Here is a 23,077-nt window from a genome sequence, read left to right as displayed (position 1 = left end):
CGTCAACGGAGGCGGGTCCGGCGCGGTGGAGGCGGGCTCTTATTGTGAAAGCGAGAGGAGGAGGCCAGCACAATGCTTAGTCACGGTGAGTTACAGCTTCCCCCCCCCCGGCTTCCTCTGTGGCGCACAGCTCGGCACACCGCGATGGAGGAATTGAGCTAGATAACGTGAGTTTCTTTAATTGCAAATGAAAAGCTGTGAGTATTGATTAACACCGGCTGTAATGATATGTGGAGGCCGGCTGCAGCACCACGTTGCAGGGCTTTGTCTGCGTGTCCTCACACTGCTGTTTATTATAGGAGCCTGTTTGTCTATTATAGGAGCCTGTTTGTCTATTATAGGAGCCTGTGTTGGCTGTCGGCTCTGTTTCACAAACGTCCAACTTGTTATGCGTTGGTGTCTCGAGCTGTTGTCATGAATGGGATCCGTCGCGTGCACTTTTTGTTTTGTCGCAGATCAAAGTGATGATATAACCCTCTTATCTGCACGTGTTCCCCTGAACCAGAGCTTTTGGGTTGTTTTCTTGGATTCAACACAATCACAGACGTGATCAACGCTGCATCGTCTGAAAGCTCTTCATGGTTAGAGCAATGGCGCGAGGGATCTGATCCCATCTGGGTTTATGTAAGGACTGGCTGCTCTTCTGGGTCATGTTTTGGTACAACCAGTCCCACAGTTTGCTCAGTTCACGATGAGTCACCGAGGAGAGCTCTGGGCCAAAAACGCCTGTGAAACACGTTGTTTGTAACTCTTACTGGCCCACATGGGGGCTGACTTTAAAGTTGAAATCACTCCAGTTGTTGTGTAATACCTGCTAGATGCTATTCAAGAATTGCAGGCCTGAACTATGGTTCTCAAACTGGGGTGCAGGGTCTACTGGGGGGGTCCTTGAAGTGTGCAGAGAGTCCCCCAAAGTAATGAGAGAATGATCAATCTATTATAGCCTACTATTAATCTAGTTTACCTTTTTTATTTATCATCCCACAACATTGTGTGAGAGTGTCTGGCGATGTATGTTTGAACCACAAGTGTCACAATACCCACTTATTACATTTAATATATATATGTGTATCAAGTTAGAGATGTAACTCGATTAGCCGTTTTGTAAAGCGGACACATTTGGCAATTAATCAATTTGTTTATTGACAAAAACGGGAAGAAAACTATATATAAATAAAACATTTTTTGTCTTGTTATGGTAAGTAAAGCTTACATAATAGTTAATTTCTTTACAGATGCTTAACTGTGATCATATGCTGCTTTCCTTTTAATATCATTATAACTGGACTGTAATAGACATCATAATATTCATTGCTGGTTAAATGTCATAATGCACTTCTCCGCAGAGCCCCAGGTGATGCTTCCAGACCCAAAAACAATGGGAAAATCCTAAAGAAAGTACATGAACGATTATGGTAATATAGGACAAAACAAGATCATTAAATCTCCACTTTTGAGATGCTGAAATAAGTCATTTAGGGACAGTCTTGTTCGGAAAATGGTCTAAACAATAAATTCATTATCACAATAGACACATTTTCTGCCAGTCAGTAAATCCACTGTTTTTCTCAGCTCCAATTGAATTGCATTCAACATCAAATCTCTTTTATTTTGGGGCAGTTTGGAACAAGCTGTGCTGAAGTGTGTGTTTGTTTGTTCAACTTTGCATAAAATAGGGAAACAACTGCTCTTGTTTCTAAAGAAAATCAGACTTTACCTTCATACCCTAGAATGCTACTGTACATTTTAATTGCATGAGGTATCTGAGATCCTCAGGAGGCCTGTGTGTCAGTGCGCATTTTCTGTCTGCCTGTTGAGCAACATGTTCTCCTGTGAAACTATTTCACCCTGGAGGGAGAATCGCAGTGTGTTTCGTATTACTGCTGGCAGATTGCCTTTATGACGAGCACCACGATGGTTACTGACGCCCCACCATCTATGGATTAGGAATGCATCGATAACCAGCACCGATCAAATACCAGTGTTTGATCAATGAGTTGTTTTACTCACTGCGCGTCTGGGATCATTATTTTATTATTTTATTTTATTATTTTTAAATGCATAAATGTAAATGAGCAGAATTTTTTATTTATTATTAAATTAAAAAATCTTTAAACATTAAGAAAAATTACAATTAAAGTGTAAACCTTTTTTAATGCAGTAACAAATTGCTAAAATTAAACATGGATTACAATTCCATTATATAGTGTACAAAGTATATGAACATAGAATTGCATTTAAAAAATCAGCCCCATTGTCAGCAATACCCCTTCTCAATATCGGTGCATCCCTACTGTGGATTGTGTGAAATATTTAGTTTGTGTCATCTTAACTGATTTAAAATAATGTACTTTCACAATAATGTACTTTAAGAATTGGAAGCGGCAGGAATTTACCCGGCCTGTTCACCGAGTCCTCTTATCGCCACTTTAGGTAATAATTGCTGTGTGTGTGTGTGTGTTCGCAAAACTTACGGGTGCTTTGTTATATAAGCTGAACACTCCAGAGAGACAAAAAGCAACTGCTGGCTGCTCTTTGGACTGTATGTTGCAGTGTTACAGGCAGTTTGGTTAATCTGGTAAAGAAGAAGTTAGATTGACAGAAAAATAGGTGTCGTTTTGGCCATTTAAATAGTGTGCAACAGAGCAAGTGTTCCTCTCCATGGACTTGAGCCTGCATATTCCTGAAAGAATCATCCGCTGTAGTGGATAGTTTGAGATGTCTAAACTAAAGGTTTAAAGTAAAAGCTCTTGATTCCTATTGAAAGATGGTGTTTTGGGGGATATATATATATATATATATATATATATATTTTTTAATTGTCATAGGCTTGTGTGCAAATGATGTGCATGTGTCTGTTGCTGAATTGATACAAGTGTGCTTAGATTTTTATGGCTGGTGCACAATCCGTTTCCTCTGCTCCAGCCTCCAGCTGGATTTGTCACAGGACAGAGGGAAAACACTCAGTCATGCTGACCAGCTAAATTCAAGCCTATCTAAATCACTCCATCGTCGTTCCAACAGACATTACTCATTCGAAATTCCTTACACGCTCGCTTGCATATACCTGTTTTTTGACGCCATCCAACTGCTCCAGGAAGAAAACGCCATGGGAGTGAAAGGCGTGACGATACTCTCTTTGCACAGATAAACATTTGCCGACTGGTGCTGAGCACATTGTTACACGAGACAATGTATCCGTCAGCATTTAGCAGATCGTGAACACAGATTTAAACATTGGTAGTGTTTATGAGTTGTTTCAAAGTATGTGACTGTGCCACTGTATGTATATGCATGCTCACTGTCTCTCTCTCTCTCTCTCGCTCTCTCTCTCTTTCTCTCTCTGTGTGTCACTCTTTCCTTCCAGTTGTCAGCTGAGCCAAAAGCTTCCTAGTAAACACATGCAGCGCAATCAAATTCCATAGCTGGGCAACCTCGAGGAAGGCGTCTCCGGAGAAAGCAACCAAACACCCCACCCCCCACCTTGTTCCCAAGGGCTCCAAGTCACGCTTATGACACTTTTGGCACTCTACCCTGTTTTGTTTTTTCCCCCCCTTTCAGAGTTGACAAGCGTTCTGTAGCCCCTCTGAAGGGAACTTTAATTACGAAAATTAAGCAGTAAATCTGACTTTGCCCCCCCTCTAGAATAATCAATATGCAAGACTGACCTGCCAGTGTGAGTCTCCCAAGCATTCAGGTTAATATTCAAATAGGTTTATGTTTGCCTTTGGGGATATCTGACAAATTGTTTTTTTTTGGGACATTTTAAACAGTCTAACTACATTTGGTGACAAACTCCAAAGAAAGACAGAATATAGATTTTTCTGTCAGGAGTGATTGTAAGGTTTCTGTTGACCCCCCCCAAGAGAGAAGAGAAAAGCACCTCTGTTAACAAACATTTGAACTAAGATTCCTTTGAGTCTACACATGCCCAGTTTGCACAGTCATAAAAACACTCTGTACCTGTTATTCTCTTATTACTTGGACAAAGCCAGAGGAACCCTGAACTTGAGACATTCTGATTGTGTTGGACCTGCAACATGTGAAAGTACAGCCATCCGTGACTGACAGCTCAAACGGAAGTCTCTGGTGATGCCATAATGAGCAGTATGGCTGGACTCAGGTACTGAACAGAGCAAGGGAATCCTCATGTCCACATAAATCCGACTACAACGTGAACTCTTCCACATTAACGAATATATCGGGCGCACCAAGGAGAGCCCAGAGCTTTCTGTTAAGCCTTCTGCCAAGTGTCAGTTTTAATTCTTTTATTTCACCCACGCCTGTGCATGGTGCAAGGATGCCCCATAACACTGCCCGCTGTTCCTGAGAAAGAGACCGAGGAGGAGGAGACAGGGTAGGAAATGACAGAATGCCTGACAGAATACAAAGCGCTGGTGACTCCGTCCACGCGCAACGGCCACCGCGTCTTCAGCTACACGCTAGAGAGCCACACGGCGGCCGCCTTCGCCATCATGAACGAGCTGCGTCTGGAGCGTCAGCTGTGCGACGTCACGCTGCGAGTGCGCTACAAAGACCTGGAGGCGGTGGACTTCGTGGCTCACAAGGTGGTGTTGGCCTCCTCGTCCCCGGTCTTCAGGGCCATGTTCACCAACGGACTGAAGGAGTGCGGTATGGAGTTGGTGCCCATCGAGGGGATCCATCCCAGGGTGAGACGCATGTCCAATGTTCTTGATGGAAATCTTTGCTCGCTTTATTTGATATGACCCACAATCCCACTCACAGATCATTAAACAAGATTCAGGGTTTAAGGGGTAGCTGTGACATTTTATTACCATTAGATCACATTACATTTATTTTGACAAGGTCAATATATACTGTATATTGCACCAGAGCCTTATTTCTCTTCCTTTTTCCTCCTCACCCCTGTCCTCCTCCCTCTTCTCTACCTCAACCTTTCCTGTACTCTTTCTTTCTCCCTGTCTGTCTCACTCATTCAGGTTATGGACCGACTGATAGAGTTTGCCTACACCGCCAGCATCTCCGTGGGGGAGAAGTGTGTGATCCACGTGATGAACGGCGCTGTCATGTACCAGATAGACAGCGTGGTCAAGGCCTGCTGCGATTTCCTCGTCCAGCAGCTCGACCCCAGCAACGCCATCGGCATCGCCAACTTTGCTGAGCAGATTGCTTGCACCGAGCTCCACCAGAAGGCCCGCGAATACATCTACATGAACTTCAGCCAGGTGAAGCTTTGCCGAGTGTTTGAGATTTGTCTTTGTTTTATTTTGGTGGTTGACAGTGTAGATGCAGACAGGAAATGTGGTGAGGGAGAGGAGATAAGATAAGATGATCCTTTATTAGTCCTGCAGCAGGGAAATTTGCAACGAGGAAGGGGAAGGGGGCATGACATGCAGCACAGGACCTCAGATGGGGGAAGCTGTGGCTATTATTATTTTTACTACAAAAGAGTGACATGACTAAATTTATCTGCACTTCTCGTTACTGAAAAAAGAAAACATCCACACATGGGGGTTTGTGTGAAAAGTGTCTCGTGTTTGTGAGTGAACGTTGTTTCGCTTGTTCCATTGCGGTTTTCCGCTGGTTGACTTTTCAGTGTCAGCTGGGCCGTGCCTTTGTGCGATGATTCTCGAGAATGCAAACTATGATTCATGATGAGCACTACGTACCTGTGCAGCACGAAAACAATGAAAGAACATTCAATATTGATCAGTGATAAGTTGATAAGAAACGGGGCAGAGGCAGCTCACTGAGTCGCAGATGTGTCACGTAATACCCATCAGTGGTTCGGTCATTCACAAATTTGCTTTTCTTAAAAAAGAAATCAAGTGAATAAATTGAGCTCTTTTCAATCGACTTTTATAAAAAAAAAAAAAGTCAAGGGAAATTTAATTAAAAGTAGCATTTTTTTTTCTTATACATTTTCTCCATATAACAGATAGACATAGAATAATGTTTGATTGCATACATGCCTGTATAAATTTAGTTGAAAATAAACTAAGAAACTCATGGCAGGATGCCAGATTTCGGTCTGTGTGCTAGTCTAAATGAGTCATCTTTTTACTTTCTCCAAAATGTTCTTTACATTTGACCAAAGTGTTACACAAAGGGAACCTGGATTGTTTAAACGGTCTCAAGTCTCTGTTTACTGACTTATTTCGAGCAAAGAATTCCAAAATGTGTTTGTTCCAGCTTCTCCCTTATGTGCATTTTCTGGTTTTCTTAGTCTCATGTGACATTAAAGGCACAGTGTGAGGCCTTTTGGGGGATCTATTAGCAGAAACTGAATATAATATTACATGTTTTCATTAGAGTTTAAAACTCCAAAAATAAGAATCATAGGGTGCAGGTCTTTTGAGTTTGTCATGTTACATCGCCACCAAATCCTACACACTGTGCCTTTTTGAACTTCACATTTTGGGGTTTTTTGGACAAAATAAGCTATCTAAAGGTTTCACCTTGGGTTAATTATCATCAGATTAATTGATTATTGATGAATTTCAATCTGCTTTCCTCAGCCTAGTTTTGTTATTTATTATTTGCATGACTGATACCCTTCTCAGTATACGATTATTCTGATTCCTATTCTATATTTAATTGATCAGAGCTCTTGTCTTAATATAAAGATATTAAAAGTGTCCATCTCTCCTCCTGTCCCCAGGTAGCGACCCAGGAGGAGTTCTTTAACTTGTCCCACTGCCAGCTGGTCACCCTCATCAGCCGAGACGAGCTCAATGTGCGCTGTGAGTCCGAAGTCTTCCAGGCGTGCGTGGCCTGGGTGCGCTACGACCGGGAGAACCGGCGGCCGTACGTCCAGGCGTTACTCCAGGCTGTCCGCTGCCACTCCCTCACCCCCACCTTCCTGCAGGCCCAGCTCCAGTCTCTGGACTGGGACCCCCAGTGTAAAGACTACCTGGCCCAGATCTTCCAGGACCTCACCCTCCACAAGCCCACCAAAGTCATCTCCTGGAGAACACCCAAGGTGCCGCAGCTCATCTACACAGCAGGGGGTTATTTCCGTCAGTCTCTCAGCTACCTGGAGGCGTACAATCCCTGCACGCGAGCCTGGCTGAAGCTGGCTGACCTTCAGGTACCCCGCAGTGGCCTGGCAGCCTGTGTGATCAGTGGGCTTTTCTACGCTGTGGGTGGAAGAAACAACGCACCTGATGGCAACATGGACTCGAATGCATTGGACTGCTACAATCCTATGAACAACTGCTGGCTGCCGTGTTCACCCATGAGCGTACCAAGGAACAGAATCGGAGTTGGTGTCATCGATGGCATGATCTATGCAGTTGGTGGATCACATGGCTGCATTCATCATAATGGCGTTGAAAGGTAGGCGAATTTAGCTTTATAATGGTGTTGTTTCATATAACACTTGCAACAAATCACCTGAAGAGACCAAAGTGAATGCTGAATTTATTCTGCTCACATGTATAGTAAAAAATAATTTATAATCCTTTAAACTAGCAACAGGTATATGTACTTTCAGTGTGCTGCAGGTGCGCTTTGACTTGTGCCAGGTTGTTTTAAAAAGCCCATTGAGTGACAATCTTTCTGTGGTTCTGTGGTTTGGTTCTTTGTATACATTCATTGATAAATAAGAAAACGGATATGTGGCTAAAGTCCAGCAGATGTTATTTATAAACGAGGCGCATCATTGTACCTGGTTAATGAGTGCCCAAGACCAGGAACAGGTAACTTCCTGGAACTTAACTCTTTTGTTCCACTTCCTGTAATGCGTTTTCATTTCACACAAGGCTTCAATGAGGAACTTTTTAATCAATATTTGTTTGTGTTATAAAACTGAAACAGTAACTGACATGATTGCCAAAAAGTAGAATAGAAAAGTTTTTCGCCTACACCCTGCGGGCTCCAAATCTTTATCTTTCATATGCAGCAGTTCTCTTGCCTACTATATTCAAAAGAAAACTTTAAATGATGTACCTTCACACAGTTTATAATTCACAACTGGAAAATGGTGTTTGCTCAGCCTCTTCTCAACAGCTGGTCTGGACAGCATGTTGAAAAAAGTCAAAAATAAGTCATAGTATAGCATGTTGAAAAAACAGCAACAGCCTTAACTTTTGATGAGGATTGAACATTTAACCAAACTCTGACCAGAGAAGAGTCACAAATGGCAAATATTAACCAGGAACACAATGTTGACTGTGAAAAAGGAGCATGACTAATGTGTCTGAATGCCCATGGAATGAGCATAAATATGTGACTTATTATAATGGTAGCAGTGTCACAGACTATTGTTCTGTACAACAAAGGTGTATTTGAGTTTGAACCTTACTTCCTTGACATACGCTTTAGTGATGATTGGATATTCAAATGCTTACAAAAAATGTGTATGAATTTCAACCAGATTATGCAAACTGCGAATATTCCATTACCTCACTTTGAGAAAAATAGTGGAGGTGCGTCTTTTCTAGTGCGTTCTGACAGCTCGACACCCATGCACACAAACACACACAAGCACACACACAGACTCGCACAGTAGTGAGTGCTTCCATGTAGCCCAGGACACACTGGTGTACACAAAATAATGTGGCCTTATGCAGCCCAGACCACCTGCTGATTTGATCGGATCGGATCGCAGTCCATCTTGGGTGCTTTCACACCTGGACCTAGAGCTGTCCACTTGTGATCAGAACACCTGGGACGCATGTTAAGTGACCAGTGATTGGTTGCCAGATCTGACGGGTTGGGAGATGGAATAAGGGGATGAGTCATTTCAGGCGCCAGTTCATGCTGTGCTTTTAAAAACAAATGAAAGAATCTTAAAATCAATTCAGTGCAGAGAGGCCGGTATATAGGATATGGCCTTTCTTTCTGCTACCAGCGAGGAGTCTTTTAAAATAGTTACTAGCCAGATAAGGATGACTGATTCCTACATAACAAGAATTGCAGCAGTGGCGGCAAGGGGAAAAAAGTTTATCAATGGCAGGAGAAAAGAGGCAGTTGTCGACATCACGTTTCTGCCTCGAGCCCTCACCGGGCCACCAGTGACACAGATTTGTATTGTTAGGCAATTTGGCTTACCAAATAGGGAAATTAAAAAAAAAGATAATAACAATAAAACAAATCAATATGTGTTGTTCCTCGTTCAGGTATGATCCAGAAAGGGACCAGTGGCACCTGGTAGCCCCCATGTTGACACGGCGCATCGGGGTGGGTGTTGCTGTCATCACCCGGCTGCTCTATGCCGTGGGGGGGTTCGACGGGACCAACCGGCTCAGCTCCTGTGAGTGCTACAACCCAGAGAGAGACGAGTGGAAGACCATGGCCGCCATGAACACCGTGCGCTCCGGAGCTGGTAAGGAAGAGCTAGAAAGCTGCTTGCTGATGGAAACGCATGTCAGCCTGAAGGTTATGCAATTGACTGTTCAAGTCGACATCCATGTTTTTAGTAAAAGTTTTTCATTTGCGTCTGATTTGAACAAGACGGGAAGGGAGGGGTTCAAAAGGAAAGTTGTTAACTGATTAAACTTGAAGGATCCTGCAAATATTCAACACATACACACATAAAAACAGCCAAATTGTTAATGTTAACATTAAAGGAAGCGTTGATTATCTTCACAAACTGACAGGAAGGGAGTTGTTCTCTTCCTGTCCAATGAGTCTAAAAAGGTGCCAGCAGGAAGTCAAAGTTAAGATAAATGTAAGCCATTCTATGTAAAAAAAACATCAGTTTGTATTCAGGGGTGCTAATAATGGGTCTTTGTGTATTCTTAATCACATGTATAAGGTTGTGTTATGATATTTAGGTTACATTTTTGACAGTGTCCGCCTGTCTATGATGGATTTAATGGTATCAAAGTACTATTTTTGGAACATAATGGCAGCCATAACAAAGACAGTGATGCAGTAGATGGGGTTTATTTATTCTGAAAGAGTATCAATATCATGTTTAGTGTATTGGGACATCCTTCAGTGCATCTGTATAAATTGCTAGTGCATCAATGGAGCAGTGCAGAGATTCATTTCTTTAACACCTCCTCTAATACATAAACTCACCAGGAGTGAACTCTGGCGGATACTTGCAGGTTTTCCCATACCTGGATAAAGTAATCAAACACTTGAATAAACTTGCCATTGACCCTTTTTCAGGTGTGTGTTCCCTGGGGAATCAGATCTTTGTGATGGGCGGCTACGATGGCACCAACCAGCTGAACACAGTGGAGCGCTATGATGTGGAGACTGATACGTGGAGCTTTGCTGCCTCCATGAGGCACCGACGCAGTGCTCTGGGAGTCACTGCTTTACATGGACGCATCTATGTATTGGGTGAGTAGTAGTGTAACTATTGATAGTGAAAGCACCAAACTAAATTAATGTATAAATTACACTTTTGCTGTCAAAACCACTTTATTTAATTTACAGTCGGGGGTCACTGACATATGGCCTATTTTAGTCTTATAAATTGACCACATTTGCTTTAGACATTGAGGTGGTGCCAAATGAACTAATGTTAGTCCAACTAACTTCAGATATCTGTTCCTAATATTAATATATTCTTATTTAAGCATTTCTTTTTTCATTAAAATTTTTGGGAGATAAAAATGTCCTCACTTAATAAGAGGCTTTATTTCTGTTGCTTTCCAGTCTCTATAAACAGATATATGAATACATAATCTCTAGGCAACGGGACAATATTTTGGTATTGGAAGCGTTCTGGTTTCCATTCTCATGTCCCAAGTTGCTAATCGGAGTGTAAAGCTTTGTTTATATTCGCGGGTAGCACCTCTGCACCTCTGCAGATGGAGTGCCAGCTTCAAGGAAGCACAAAGTCGTTTACGCTGAGTTCGCTGTTTGTAGCGATATTTCTCTAAAAGGCCTGAGGGCGTACAAACAAAATGAATCGTGATGAAGCTAGAAGAAAAAGAGTATAACCGGCAACCTCCACAATGCCGAGGAGGGATTGTTATTAACTGTAAACTAATATCTAATATTCGTGGACTACTTACTTGCCTTCATACAAGCCCTGTAAAAAAAATATTCAAGAATGAAATTGATTATAACATCACATGAACAATTTGATTTGTGGCAAAATATATATATATATATATCCAAGAACTCGGCTTTCTAAAGCATTTTAAAACTAATTGTCCGTCTTTGTAAAATCCTCTGACATGTTTATGAGGATTTATCAGTGAACTGTTGGTGATCGTAACGCCTGAAAAGCTGTGAGCGAGCAGTCCATTGTGAGTCCGACAGTGTTATAGTTGGAGTACTCTTTTCATTAAATAAAAATACATGCATAGGACAAATTGTCGTTGTTATATTCACAGGAGGTTATGATGGCAACACTTTCCTGGACAGCGTGGAGTGTTATGACCCTGAGAAGGACACCTGGTCGGAGGTGACACACATGACGTCTGGGCGGAGCGGCGTTGGTGTGGCCGTTACCATGGAGCCGTGCCAGAAAGAACTGCCACAGTGTCAGAGGTCTGAGAGGGAGAGCAACTCCCCGTCACCAACCTATCAGTCATCCAACTCCGATTTTAGCACTCACCACAATCAGCAGCAGGGCGGGCCCTTCGGAACAGGAGCATGAGGCTCATAGCGTGACACTGTCTCGGACGGACGATCCCAAATCAAAAGAAAGACCCTCACGATAAATTAGAGACAGAAGTGAAACACCACATGCTGGATCTGGACAAGCAAAAAAACTAAATGAATAACACTTTATTTTAAAAGTGCAGGGAAAAATGAATAATTTTAGGGTCCACATTGGATTATCCATATTAAATATGACCCCAGATCCTACAGTCCACCTTTCTAGTCCGGTAAATTGATAAGTTTGTTTGGAAAACTGTGTTCTGCCAAATATGAGAGACCTCAGTCCGTCTCTGTTTTCAGATCTCACATTTGAAGTCTTAAGTCGGACCATCATCTCCCAGGTTTGAGCCACGGGAGGAAAAGGCTGCAGACTAAAAAAGGCCATTTACCTGCTCATAGAGCCAACAGGGCTCTATACACGTAAAGCAAAAGTCAAATCTGAGGGGAGAAAAGGATAATAATTAGAATCATCCCACTAATCGACACAAAAGTAGCATTTGTCAGCATAGTCAGTATAGATCAAAGTGCCATTACAATGCCTGTGGGCATTGCTGTCATCAGTATATGGACTTGAGGTGCTTTGATGGAAAGGCTCAGAGAATCCCTGTGGTGTGTAGAAATTGGTTAAGTTATCCCAGACATCCACAAGTGGAAGCTTATACATGAGAAAGGGCCTCATGCAAGACCATTTTCTGTATCCTCATCCTAAACCTCTCACATTTTTCTGTGATGTTTGCTAGAATGTGTCCTAAGTCAGATTCAGCAAAATCTCTTAACCCCACAAATTTGTTAATTTCAGCCAAATTAATGACATCTGTTCAAGAGTAGGTATGCACTTAAAGATAATGATAATACTTTTAATATTATAATACAATGCTACTTGTTTTGTTTGTAGGCAGGTTCATTCATCACCCATCCCATAATTAAGACAAAAATAATTTCACTCTGGAGTTTCAAGTGTTTTTGTCGGAAATCAGATGAGCATTTAACAAAGTTAGTGTTTGTAGTCTTGTAAGTGGATACACAGAATTAAGGGGGAAAAAAACAACCTGATTAAAAAATCTGATGATGGAAATCATACTTATCTGGTGAACTCATGTATTTATTTTTATTAGTTTATTTTGGCAATACATTTAATCTCCAAATTCATTCAGATTAAGACATAAATCTTCAGAGAAATGATTTTCCTGTCGAGAAAGGCCTACATTTTGTTTAATAAAATTGATGATGGCCACAAATTCTCAATTTACGATATGAATCTGTTCACACAAGTGGTTCTTGCATGAGGCCCAAAGTCTCAAATTCAAAAGCTTGTAGAAGAGAAGCAGGACCTTTTTTTTTTTTTTTTAAATCTGCAGTGTAACAAATGTTCTTCCACTAATATCCAGATTCATGAGATGTGCTTTTTATTCGGAAGTGTTGGCAAGTAGTCATTTGCCAACACTTCCGAATAAGTGTTGCTTCTTGTAGGGGTGTCAGAAAGTCTGGTCCAGTATAATTGAGTGTATGGAGTGCCAAGAGAACGAAGAAACAGGCTTTGACTGTGTTTAGAGGAAACGGAATACTGTAGCATTTAAAAACTTTGATTCAAACATGAGACCCTGCGCCTACAGTTGACTTTTTGGCCTTTGCTTCCACCAGACCTCAAAAGAGAAGTGACCATGTTTGTGCATTAGTGTTCAGACATTGTACGCTAATAACAAAGACTTGCTTAAAGAAGTGTATTTGTAACAGCACATTAAGCTAAAAAGGTTTTTCAGTGACGTTTTGTACATTGATATTCTAAGAAGTCTTGTACAGAATCTCAGAGCTCACTTTTTTATTTATTTGTTCAGGATCCTTTTGGTTTTCTTGTTCCTCTAAACTGACATCAGCTTTGTACTAAATTGGACTCTGGTGTTGTGTTTTTCAATAACTAGCATGCCTTGTAACTAAGTAGAAATGCCTGTTAATTTTGGATGTTTGTAAAAAGAAAATGCTTCACTTCTAAAGGGACTTTTTTTTTTTTCCTGTCTGTCAGTAGTTGGAATGGAAATTAGAATATTTAAGGTCTGCTTTGTACATTTTTTTTCAGCAAAATTACCCTGTACAATAATACATTGTAAAGTAAAATATATGTTTGTTGTACTTCTGTATTCATGTTATTATTTGTTAGTTCTGATATTAAGACATTTCGTTTTTGGGACCCTTATCCACATTATCAAGATCAAATGACACAAACACTTATTTGGTTTATGTCAAGAAATTTGGGTCAGATACATTTAAGTTCATGCAGGGGTTAAAAGTTGCAGTGTCCACTAGAGGGCACTACAGCCCTTTTATACTGAACTAATCCCTTAGCTGTTTGCTGTATCATATATTATCAAGTCATTATAGATGCCAATATTCTATTTTGTCTTTCAGTGAGTCTAAACCTGTGGCAAGGGTGCCATTAATCAACCCATTATTGCTGCCAACACCTCATTTCCTTGCCAAACCTAAAAAAAATCACTCCTACTCAAGAGATAATTAACACGTGATCCTGTCAAGAACACAGCAGACCTCAACAGAGGAAAAGTATTTAGTTAGACAGTTTCAGCTGTAGTTACTGCGCCATATAGGGAAATATGTTCTTTTAATATATTTTAGATGGATGCTCTGTATTAAATATTTCACAGAAATCTATTAATTTTCTTAATATCTATCCTTTAATTTAACAGGTTCCCTATAAAAGTATAGGGAACCCAAACTGTTAAATCCCCAATCTCCTATTTTGTTATATAAGTGGTCCAGTGTTCCATGGCCAGGATGTGCAAATTGATGAGTCTTTCCCCCAGTTTTCAATGTCTACCTCCTCCACAGAGGAGACATTGGTCGGATTCAGGGGTTCCTCAGTGCTGTTTCCACTACCAGACAATGTCCCGGGTCCACAGTTCGCCTGCCCTGCTGAACACAGCCTGAGCCAATCCCTGCTTTCCCTTTCTGAGACGTGTAGAGTTTTCCAGAGCTTTCTTAAAGGCCAACCGAAAGTCCTTCTCTGTACTTTCCCCTAACTCCTCCGACAACCAGAATTTGGCCCAGGCATCCGACGCAGCACTTCTGGCCAATATATACAGTATGTCAAAATAAGTTTAATAGCATAGTATGTCGAAAAGTTAAAAAATGTCATAGTATAGTATGTCAAAAAGTTAAAGTCATAGTATAGTATGTCAATAAAATTCATTAAAGTCATAGTATAGTATGTCTAAAAGAGCATGGTATAGAATGTTGTAAAAAAGTTTTTAAAAAGTCATAGTATGTTGAAAAAAGCAAAACAAATCATAGTATAGTATGTTGAAGGAAGTAAAAAAAGAAATCATTGTATAGCAAGTCAAAAAAGTCTTAGTATAGTATGTCGAAAAGTAAAAAAATAGGTAAAAGTATAGTATGTTGAAAAAATGAAAAAAAAGTCATAGTATAGCATGTCGACAAAAGTTTTAAAAAAGTCATAGTATAGAATGTCAAAAAGTTAAGAAGTCATACTATAGTAAGTCGAAATAAGTTAAAAAAAAAAGTAATAGCATAGTATGTCGAAAAGTTAAAAAATGTCATAGTATAGTATGTCAAAAATTGTAATTTAAAAGTCATAGTATAGTAAGTCGAAATAAAAAAAAATTAAAGGTAAATAGTATAGTATGTTGAAAAAATGAAAAAAAGTCATAGTATAGCATGTCTAAAAGAGCAAAATAAAGGCATGGTATAGAATGTTGTAAAAAAGTTTTTAAAAAGTCATAGTATGTTGAAAAAAGCAAAACAAATCATAGTATAGTATGTTGAAGAAAGAAAGAAAAAAACGATTGTATAGCAACTCAAAAAAGTCTTAGTATAGTATGTCGAAAAGTAAAAAATAGTTAAAAGTATAGTATGTTAAAAAAATGAAAAAAAGTCAGTATAGCATGTCGAAAAAAGTTTTAAAAAAGTCATAGTATAGAATGTCAAAAAGTTAAAAAGTCATACTATAGTATGTCAAAATAAATTTAAAAAAAAGTAATAGCATAGTATGTTCAAAAAGTTAAAAAAGTCATAGTATGTCAAAAAGTTAAAAATCATACCATAGTAAGTCGAAATAAGTAAAAAAAAGTAATAGCATAGTATGTCGAAAAGTAAAAAAATGTCATAGTATAGTATGTCAAAAAGTTAAGTTATACCATAGTATGTCGAAATAAGTAAAAAAAAGTCATAGTATAGTATGTCGAAAAGTTAAAGTCATAAAAAAGTCATAGTATAGTATTTCAATAAAATTCATTAAAGTCATAGTATAGTATGTCAAAAATTGTAATTTCAAAGTCATAGTATAGTAAGTCGAAAAGTAAAAAATAGGTAAAAGTATAGTATGTTGAAAAAATGAAAAAAAGTCATACTATAGCATGTCGAAAAAAGTCATACTATAGCATGTTGGAAAAGTCATAGTATAGCATGTCGAATAAAGTCATAAAAATAAGTCATACTATAGCATGTCAAAAAAAAGGTATAAAAAAGTCATACTATAGCATGTCGAAAAAAGACATAAAAATAAGTCATGGTATAGCATGTTGAAAAAAGTCATAAAAAAGTATAAAAATAAGTCATAGTATAGCATGTTGAAAAAAAGGTATAAAAAAGTCATACTATAGCATGTTGAAAAAAGGTATAAAAAAGTCATACTATAGCATGTCGAAAATATATATGTAAAAAGTCATAGTATAGCATGTTCAAAAGTCATAAAAATAAGTGATACTATAACATGTCGAAAAAAGTCATGAAAATAAGTCATACTATAGCATGTCGAAAAAAGTCCTAAAATAAGTCATAGTATAGCATGTCGAAAAAAGTCATAAAAATAAGTCATAGTATAGCATATCAAAAAAAGTCAAGAAAAAAAACATTTTCTTTAAAATCATAGTACAGTAAGTCATAGAAAGAGTCATAGAGTGTATGTCATGAAGATGTGAAAATAGAGTCAAATATTATCATGAAAATGAAATAGAATAAAAATCGAAGACATACACAGAGAAGATGCTGTAACCTTTCAAGGCTAGTTCATGAAAAGTTTACAAGGAGTAAAGGAGTAAACGTCAAACCACTAACATTACAGCTTGGAATAAAATGAGCTGTGAGGAAAAATATACATTCATGAAATAGAGTAGATCACTTAAAGTCCGTCTTTCGTTCTTTCTTCATTGCTTGTAAAGTTAGCGCTGCTTGATGAGGCTGGGTTTATTTTGAAAGTCCTGTCCGGATGTTTTTTGTTGTCACCTGCCAACTTGACACCGGTGTGCGCTTCTTCAACGATGAGTATCGGCTCCCGAGTCCCACCGGGCACTAGTGGATCCTCCTCGGACGCAGGTGAGTGAGATTCACCTGGTTGAAGCTGAAAACGAGAGTTGTGTTTTCCTGCACTGTCATGCTGATACTATAGAGACCAACTGAAACTATTTTGAAGTTGATGTGTGGATATGAACTTGTAACACTCAAGTTTCTTGTTATTTTGCAACTATGACGTCCAGTAAGAAATTATTTCAATTTGAATTTGTTTAATAATTATTAAAAAAAAATAGCGTTTAAATTGCGATTTAAGTCCCATACAATGTTTGGCACGGTCTGCTACAATTTCTATTTTAATTCGGCTAGTGTCATATTTCTTCAGAAACTAAAAGGGCTAATAAACAAATTAGGATTAAGTGTACTTATTACAGGGGTTAAGCATTTAGTATTTGCCTTAGAACTTTATAATTATCAGAGAAAAGTAGCTGAGTTCGTTTCTGTTAACATTGTTGTCAAACTAGTTTATCCACTTTAAATACGCCCACAGCCATTCATTCAAAGCCAGAGATACCTATAGCTTGTAGCCACCCTCTGTATGATGAAACCAAATAGTCCTGTGTATTCTGATGATTAGTCTTTTTGTGTCCTATCATTTTAAAATCTGATGTTCTCCAGAGATGCAATGTGTTGAAAGTCAATTTTAGCCTCAGTGTTCATAGTCACTCTTTTATTTCATCAGTGTGGAGCAGCAGCCAGGATGATCCCAGTGGGAGAATTCAGAAACTTCGCCGGAGAACAGAACTCAAAGTATCGGGTCCTGAAACCGTGGTGGGATGTTTTCTCAGAGTACCTGTGCGTTGCCATGCTGATGATTGGTGTCTTTGGGTGCACCTTGCAGGTGAGGCAACTACAAACCAGCCAGTTTATGATGATATGCTCATGACCCACACATATTTAGAAACATACCATTACTAACCTAATCTAACATTCTGCCTGAGGAGGGTAAAACATTTGCATCATTTGTATCTATTTGTGGCTTATCAGAGGAATATTTTGTTCCCACACACCCTCCTCTCTGTTTGATTCCTACATTATCTGACCTCCAAGTCATGCAAAAACACAGACACAGACTTAACTTGTCTCTACTGACTCACTTACTGCAGATTCAGATCACTAACTTGCTGCTTAATGTGTCACTCACCAGCTGATTATCATTTCTGTGTCACTTTAGAAATAGCAAAGAAGAAAATCAAATGAAATAACATGTAATCAAATAACTACTTAAAAATAAGTTCTGCTTCTTATTTACTTGTCTCATAAACACTCTGTCCCCCTGCAGTCAGTGAGAAAAAAGTCTGTGCTGCTGTATTAAAGAACCAAAGTATAGAAACTGTTAATTGTCCTGGTTTCTTCATTTTTATGGACATATGTATTGTAACTTATTTAAATCCTACACACACAGTCCTGGTGCTGTATACACTCACGACAGCACCAAATGTCTATTAATCAATCGCAAAAAACAGTCCCCAACAAATGCACAATTTTTTTCCAACACTAAATACAGGCAGGTGACAAATTTAAGGAAAAAATAAATAAAAATGTAAGAATGAGCCACCATTGTCCACTCTTCTTTCAAAGGATATTCCCTCATTTGTTTTTTGATGACGGTTTCACAAACAAAAAAAATGTTCGTTTCCTCTCAAATTTTAATCTTTAATTTGTCACCTATAAGTATTTAGCAGTTTCAATACTGATCAAAATGTTAAAAGGTTGAAAAATTATAGAATAGATTTCCTCTAAATTCAAATGAGTTTATGTTTTATTTTATTTTTTTAACCGGGTGAATACAGGGGGATCTTGTTGTTGTATGTGAAGTGTCATTCGTGAGGAGACATGTTGTGCAACGGCGGCATAAACACATCCATGAACGGCAGATGGGGTTAAATAACATTGCTAACAGGACTTGACATGTCTACACGTAAATGTGCAGTTGCTCTTCCACTATATTGAGGAACAGAGGAGTCAGAATGCGCAACGCAGGTTACTGAAAAGGAGGAAACCCCCAGTTTACAAAAATACCGTCATATGTGTGGACAAGACCTCAGATATTGTTATATATTAAGATAAGATAAAATAATCCTTTATTAGTCCCGCAGCGGGGAAATTTACAGGATTACAGTAGCATAGGTTATAGTGCAAACAAGAGACATTGTAAAAGAAAAACAAGATAAAAGAAAATAAAAAAACAAGTGTTATAAATAAGCAATAAAAAACAGTAAAGAATCCACAATAACTGAAATATTATATGTACAGACAGAAAACTATTATAACTATAATTGCACAGTGTATTGTATTGCATGGCTTTTGCCAAGTAACAGACTCTTTATATATAGATTTTTTCTTTTTTTCCATTTATTGTTTCATTCATCTATCTTCCACAGCTCACCCAAGACAAGATTTCCTGCCTGCCCAGCCACTTCACCAGCACGACGCCTGAAGCAATCGACTGCAGCCACATCCGGACCTACAGGGACAACGAGACGTCAGAGAACACTTTGGTCCCACCTGGAAAGCCCGTCCTCCATGAGGTGATTGGTCGCAAGAACAACCTGGACATCCACCAGTACGTGTTTGTCAACCACTATTGCTACGAGAGGTTTGTCCACTGGTTTGCAAAGTTCTTCCCATACCTTGTTGTGATCCACACTATGATCTTCATGGTAGCAAGCAGCTTCTGGTTCAAGTTCCCCGGGACCTCTTCTAAACTTGACCTCTTCACGACCATCCTTGGGAAGTGCTTTGATTCTCCCTGGACCACAAGGGCCCTGAGTGAGGTTTCTGAGGAAAGAGGAGAGGAGAAGCTGGTTAGTTGGAGGAGGAACACCGTGTCAAAAGATTCCACTGATCGACACGCAGATGACGAAGAGTCCACGGGACTGCTTCTTCGCTCCGCCTCGGTCAAGTCTAACCCAGAAAAGAAATCTGGAGCTTCAGTCTGCACCCTCCGTCTTGGATAAGAAGGAAGGAGAGCAGGCCAAAGCTCTGTTTGAAAAGGTGAAGAAGTTCAGAACTCATGTGGAGGAAGCAAAAATCTTGTATGACATGTATGTGCTACAAACGTCACTGAAGGTCTTCAAGTTCCTTTTAATCATTATCTACACAGCGGTGCTGGTCCCGAACATTGAGATAATAGTGCGCTGTTATGTTCCTCCTGAGCTGACTGGTTTTGATATCTATTGCTGTAACCACAACAAAGCCAATCTTTTCTCCAAGCTCGCCTACTGCTACATCTGCTTCGTGGGAGTGTACGGACTTCTGTGCATCTACACCCTCTACTGGCAGTTTCATAGACCTCTGAAGGAGTACTCCTTTGAGCAGGTCCGACTGGAGACAGGCATCAACGACATACCGGATGTGAAGAATGACTTTGCGTTCCTCCTGCACCTTGTGGACCAATATGATGCCCTGTACTCAAAGAGATTTGCCGTCTTTCTTTCCGAAGTCAGCGAGAGCCATCTTCATCAGCTCAACCTCAACTACGTGTGGACCACCAAAGCTGCGTACCCGCCTCGCCAAGAACTCCAGCAACCGGCTGGAGCTCCACCTTTCAATGTTGCCGGGGCTCCCTGATACTGTCTTTGAGATTCCTGAAGTGGAATCGCTTAAACTGGAGCAAGTTCAAAATGTCACTATCCCAGCTAGTGTGGCAAAGCTGGACTCTCTTCGGGAGTTATCGCTAGTCTTCTGCCCTGCAAAGCTCCAGCTTTCTGCCCTGACCCACCTCAAGGCACATTTAAAAGTCCTGTGTCTACATTTTGAAAGTTTAGAAGAGGTGCCTATGTGGATGTACAACCTGCATAGCTTGGAGGAGTTACATCTGAGTGGTCCTTTATGCAATGAGGTGTCTAAAAGTGCTACTCTGGACTCTCTTCGAGAGCTTAGAGCTCTAAGAGTCCTTGATCTCCGCTCCAACCTTACTAAGATCCCACCCAGCGTAGTCGATGTTGCGTTGCAGCTGCAGCGGTTGTGCATTTATAATGAAGGCGTCAAACTCCAAGCTTTTAGCAACCTGAAGAAGTTGACAAACCTAGTCTCGCTGGAGCTAGTGGGCTGCGAGCTGGAACGCATCCCAAGTGCTGTCTTCAGCCTGAACAATCTGCAGGAGCTGGACCTGAAGGAGAACAAACTTACCACTGTGGAGGAGATCCTGAGCCTGCAGCACTGCCGTCGATTGGTTACACTTAAACTGTGGCACAACAAAATCACTTACATCCCTGATCACATCAGTAAGCTGCACACTCTGGAGACGCTGGACATCAGCTGGAACAAGCTACGAAAGCTTCCCTCTCGGCTGTTTTATTGCACCAAACTCAGGCACCTCGATGTCTCCCACAACCAGCTCACCTCTCTTCCTCCTGAGGTGGGCATCCTGCAGGGCCTCCAGTTCTTCTCTGCTGCTTTCAACTCCCTAGAGATGCTGCCAGAGGAGCTGTTCTCTTGTAAGAGGCTAAAGACGTTGGCTCTTGGAAACAACTGCCTGTCGGATCTCAGCTCCAGAGTGGGCAGCCTGGCCCAGCTGGTCCGACTGGAGGTCAAAGGGAACCGTCTGGAGTCTCTACCTGAGGAGATAGGGGACTGTCCCCAGCTGAATCTAAGCGGACTGATAGTGGAGGGCAACCTGCTGGATCTGCTTCCATCAGATGTACGAAGCAAGTTGAGTAATCGCTGAGTTTGTTGAGCTAAGGGCGGTTGCCGACTCATCTTCTCTCAGTGGACAGTGGTGCTCTATGGTGATCTGTAAAACAGAGTATTATCAGAGTATTAATCCATGCCACTAGGTGGAATTTCTCGTATAAAACAGCTTAAAAGGGGAAACCATAACCATGACTGATCACAAAAGGATAACCGAGCACAAGAAAACATATTTATAAAACCAGTCATCGTGAAATGTGCATTCAACTATGGGTCAATGAGTGAAAAATCAACATGTCAGCAATAAAAATACCTTTCTTTAATACTGTTGACAAGACAAGGGCTCAACACTTTAAACAGATAAGACAGCGTCTTCTACGTTAAGTCAATATTTTGTGGATTCTTCAGAGCACAAGTCAAGCGATTTCCTAATCGTGCCGTGTCCTGTTGGACAGGTTTTTACAGCATGAGGAGGTAATTCCCACAGTGCGGTGGCTCATGTTGCTCCCTTTCAGACACTGAACAAGTGTAGGGAGAAAAAGCCTTTCAGTAGCAGAATAAAAGGTATTCATTGCTCTGTTTACATATTCAGTCAAACAGAGGAGACTGAAAAGATACGTGGGACTATGAATCAGAAGTCAACTCGGCAGGATATTCAGTGATACAATAATTAAAAAGAAATACAATAAACCAGCTGTCTTTTAAAATGCCTTTTGAATGAGTAAAATATTGAGTTCATACATTCTTCATTTTTCTTCTTTGTTTCATTTTTTCTTTACTTTAACATTAAAATATTGGGAATGATTTTCTGTTACGCAACCAAACTTGAGCAGTGCGATGTAAATATGACCTAAAAATACGACGTTTATCTGATCCCCCCCCTTGTTCCCTGTGTGTACTTTTATGCTCAGCCAGGGCTTACAATTTTCCGCCTGAACTGAAGTGCTGTCATGTTCTGGCTTGCATGGCTACAAAATGGGATCTTGTCCGTAAGTGTACTGACATACCTCAGTAATACTGGAGAATACAATGACCTTCCTACACTGCCAGACAGCTCCCAAGGTCGTAAGAAAGAATTACATTTAAAAAAAAAAAAAAAAAAAAAAAAAAAATGTTTTATCATTTAGAAGGATTTTAGCAGAGTACAGCACTAAAATTTGTCCAAAGAAAAGAAGCGGATAATGTCACAATGCTTTGTCAATCATTTACTTATGTATGTTCCTCTCTGAAAGTGGCAGCTAAGTGTGTCACCAGCATTAACCAAAACAGATGAGATTGCATCATTGTGACTAAGGCTTGGCTGGAAACAACTAACAACATGTTATGTCTGCAGGAGGGTTGCTTTAAGTTGCAAGGGGTGATTTCTTCAGTCCGAGTCATACTTGTGGAGTTTGCCTTCAAGCCTTACTGATGCAGTATTTATATTTGAAAATCAGATTGGGAAGCTTCTTCCTGCCCTGTGAACTTCTAAAATGTCCGGATGCAGTTTTTCTGCAGGCTGTGATTCCCAGCAGCTTGATGAACGGAGTTGAAGGGTGGACAGTTAACAGTGACTCACCATCGCTGC

At 40.1% G+C, this 23,077-nt stretch overlaps 2 protein-coding genes across 4 annotated transcripts; both read left to right on the top strand.

The window, feature by feature from the left end:
* Positions 1 to 13,639, top strand: keap1b (kelch-like ECH-associated protein 1b). 3 transcript variants are annotated; one of them, XM_054604965.1, is made up of 8 exons: positions 126 to 167; positions 2,374 to 2,433; positions 3,368 to 4,670; positions 4,962 to 5,207; positions 6,644 to 7,320; positions 9,105 to 9,310; positions 10,105 to 10,281; positions 11,286 to 13,639. In XM_054604965.1, exons 3-8 carry the CDS (start codon positions 4,365 to 4,367, stop codon positions 11,549 to 11,551), a joined length of 1,878 nt encoding a protein of 625 aa, XP_054460940.1. In that variant the 5' UTR covers positions 126 to 167; positions 2,374 to 2,433; positions 3,368 to 4,364; the 3' UTR covers positions 11,552 to 13,639. The 3 variants fall into 3 exon arrangements, with proteins under 3 accessions (XP_054460939.1, XP_054460938.1, XP_054460940.1); XM_054604964.1 differs by lacking the exons at positions 126 to 167; positions 2,374 to 2,433 and adding an exon at positions 1 to 85; XM_054604963.1 differs by lacking the exon at positions 2,374 to 2,433 and having other exon boundaries at positions 81 to 167.
* A 3,210-nt stretch (positions 13,640 to 16,849) lies between these two features.
* si:zfos-323e3.4 (volume-regulated anion channel subunit LRRC8C) lies at positions 16,850 to 22,199 on the top strand. The gene is given in 5 exon segments (XM_054604468.1): positions 16,850 to 16,899; positions 17,558 to 17,716; positions 19,260 to 19,796; positions 19,798 to 20,369; positions 20,371 to 22,199. Coding segments are annotated over 4 exon segments (2,427 nt in total). The 5' UTR covers positions 16,850 to 16,899; positions 17,558 to 17,575; the 3' UTR covers positions 21,548 to 22,199.
* Positions 22,200 to 23,077: the final 878 nt, after the last annotated feature.

This window comes from Anoplopoma fimbria, chromosome 9 (genome assembly GCF_027596085.1).
Source record: "Anoplopoma fimbria isolate UVic2021 breed Golden Eagle Sablefish chromosome 9, Afim_UVic_2022, whole genome shotgun sequence".
Classification (NCBI taxonomy): Eukaryota; Metazoa; Chordata; class Actinopteri; order Perciformes; family Anoplopomatidae; genus Anoplopoma; species Anoplopoma fimbria.
This window is presented reverse-complemented; position numbering and strand designations above follow the sequence as displayed.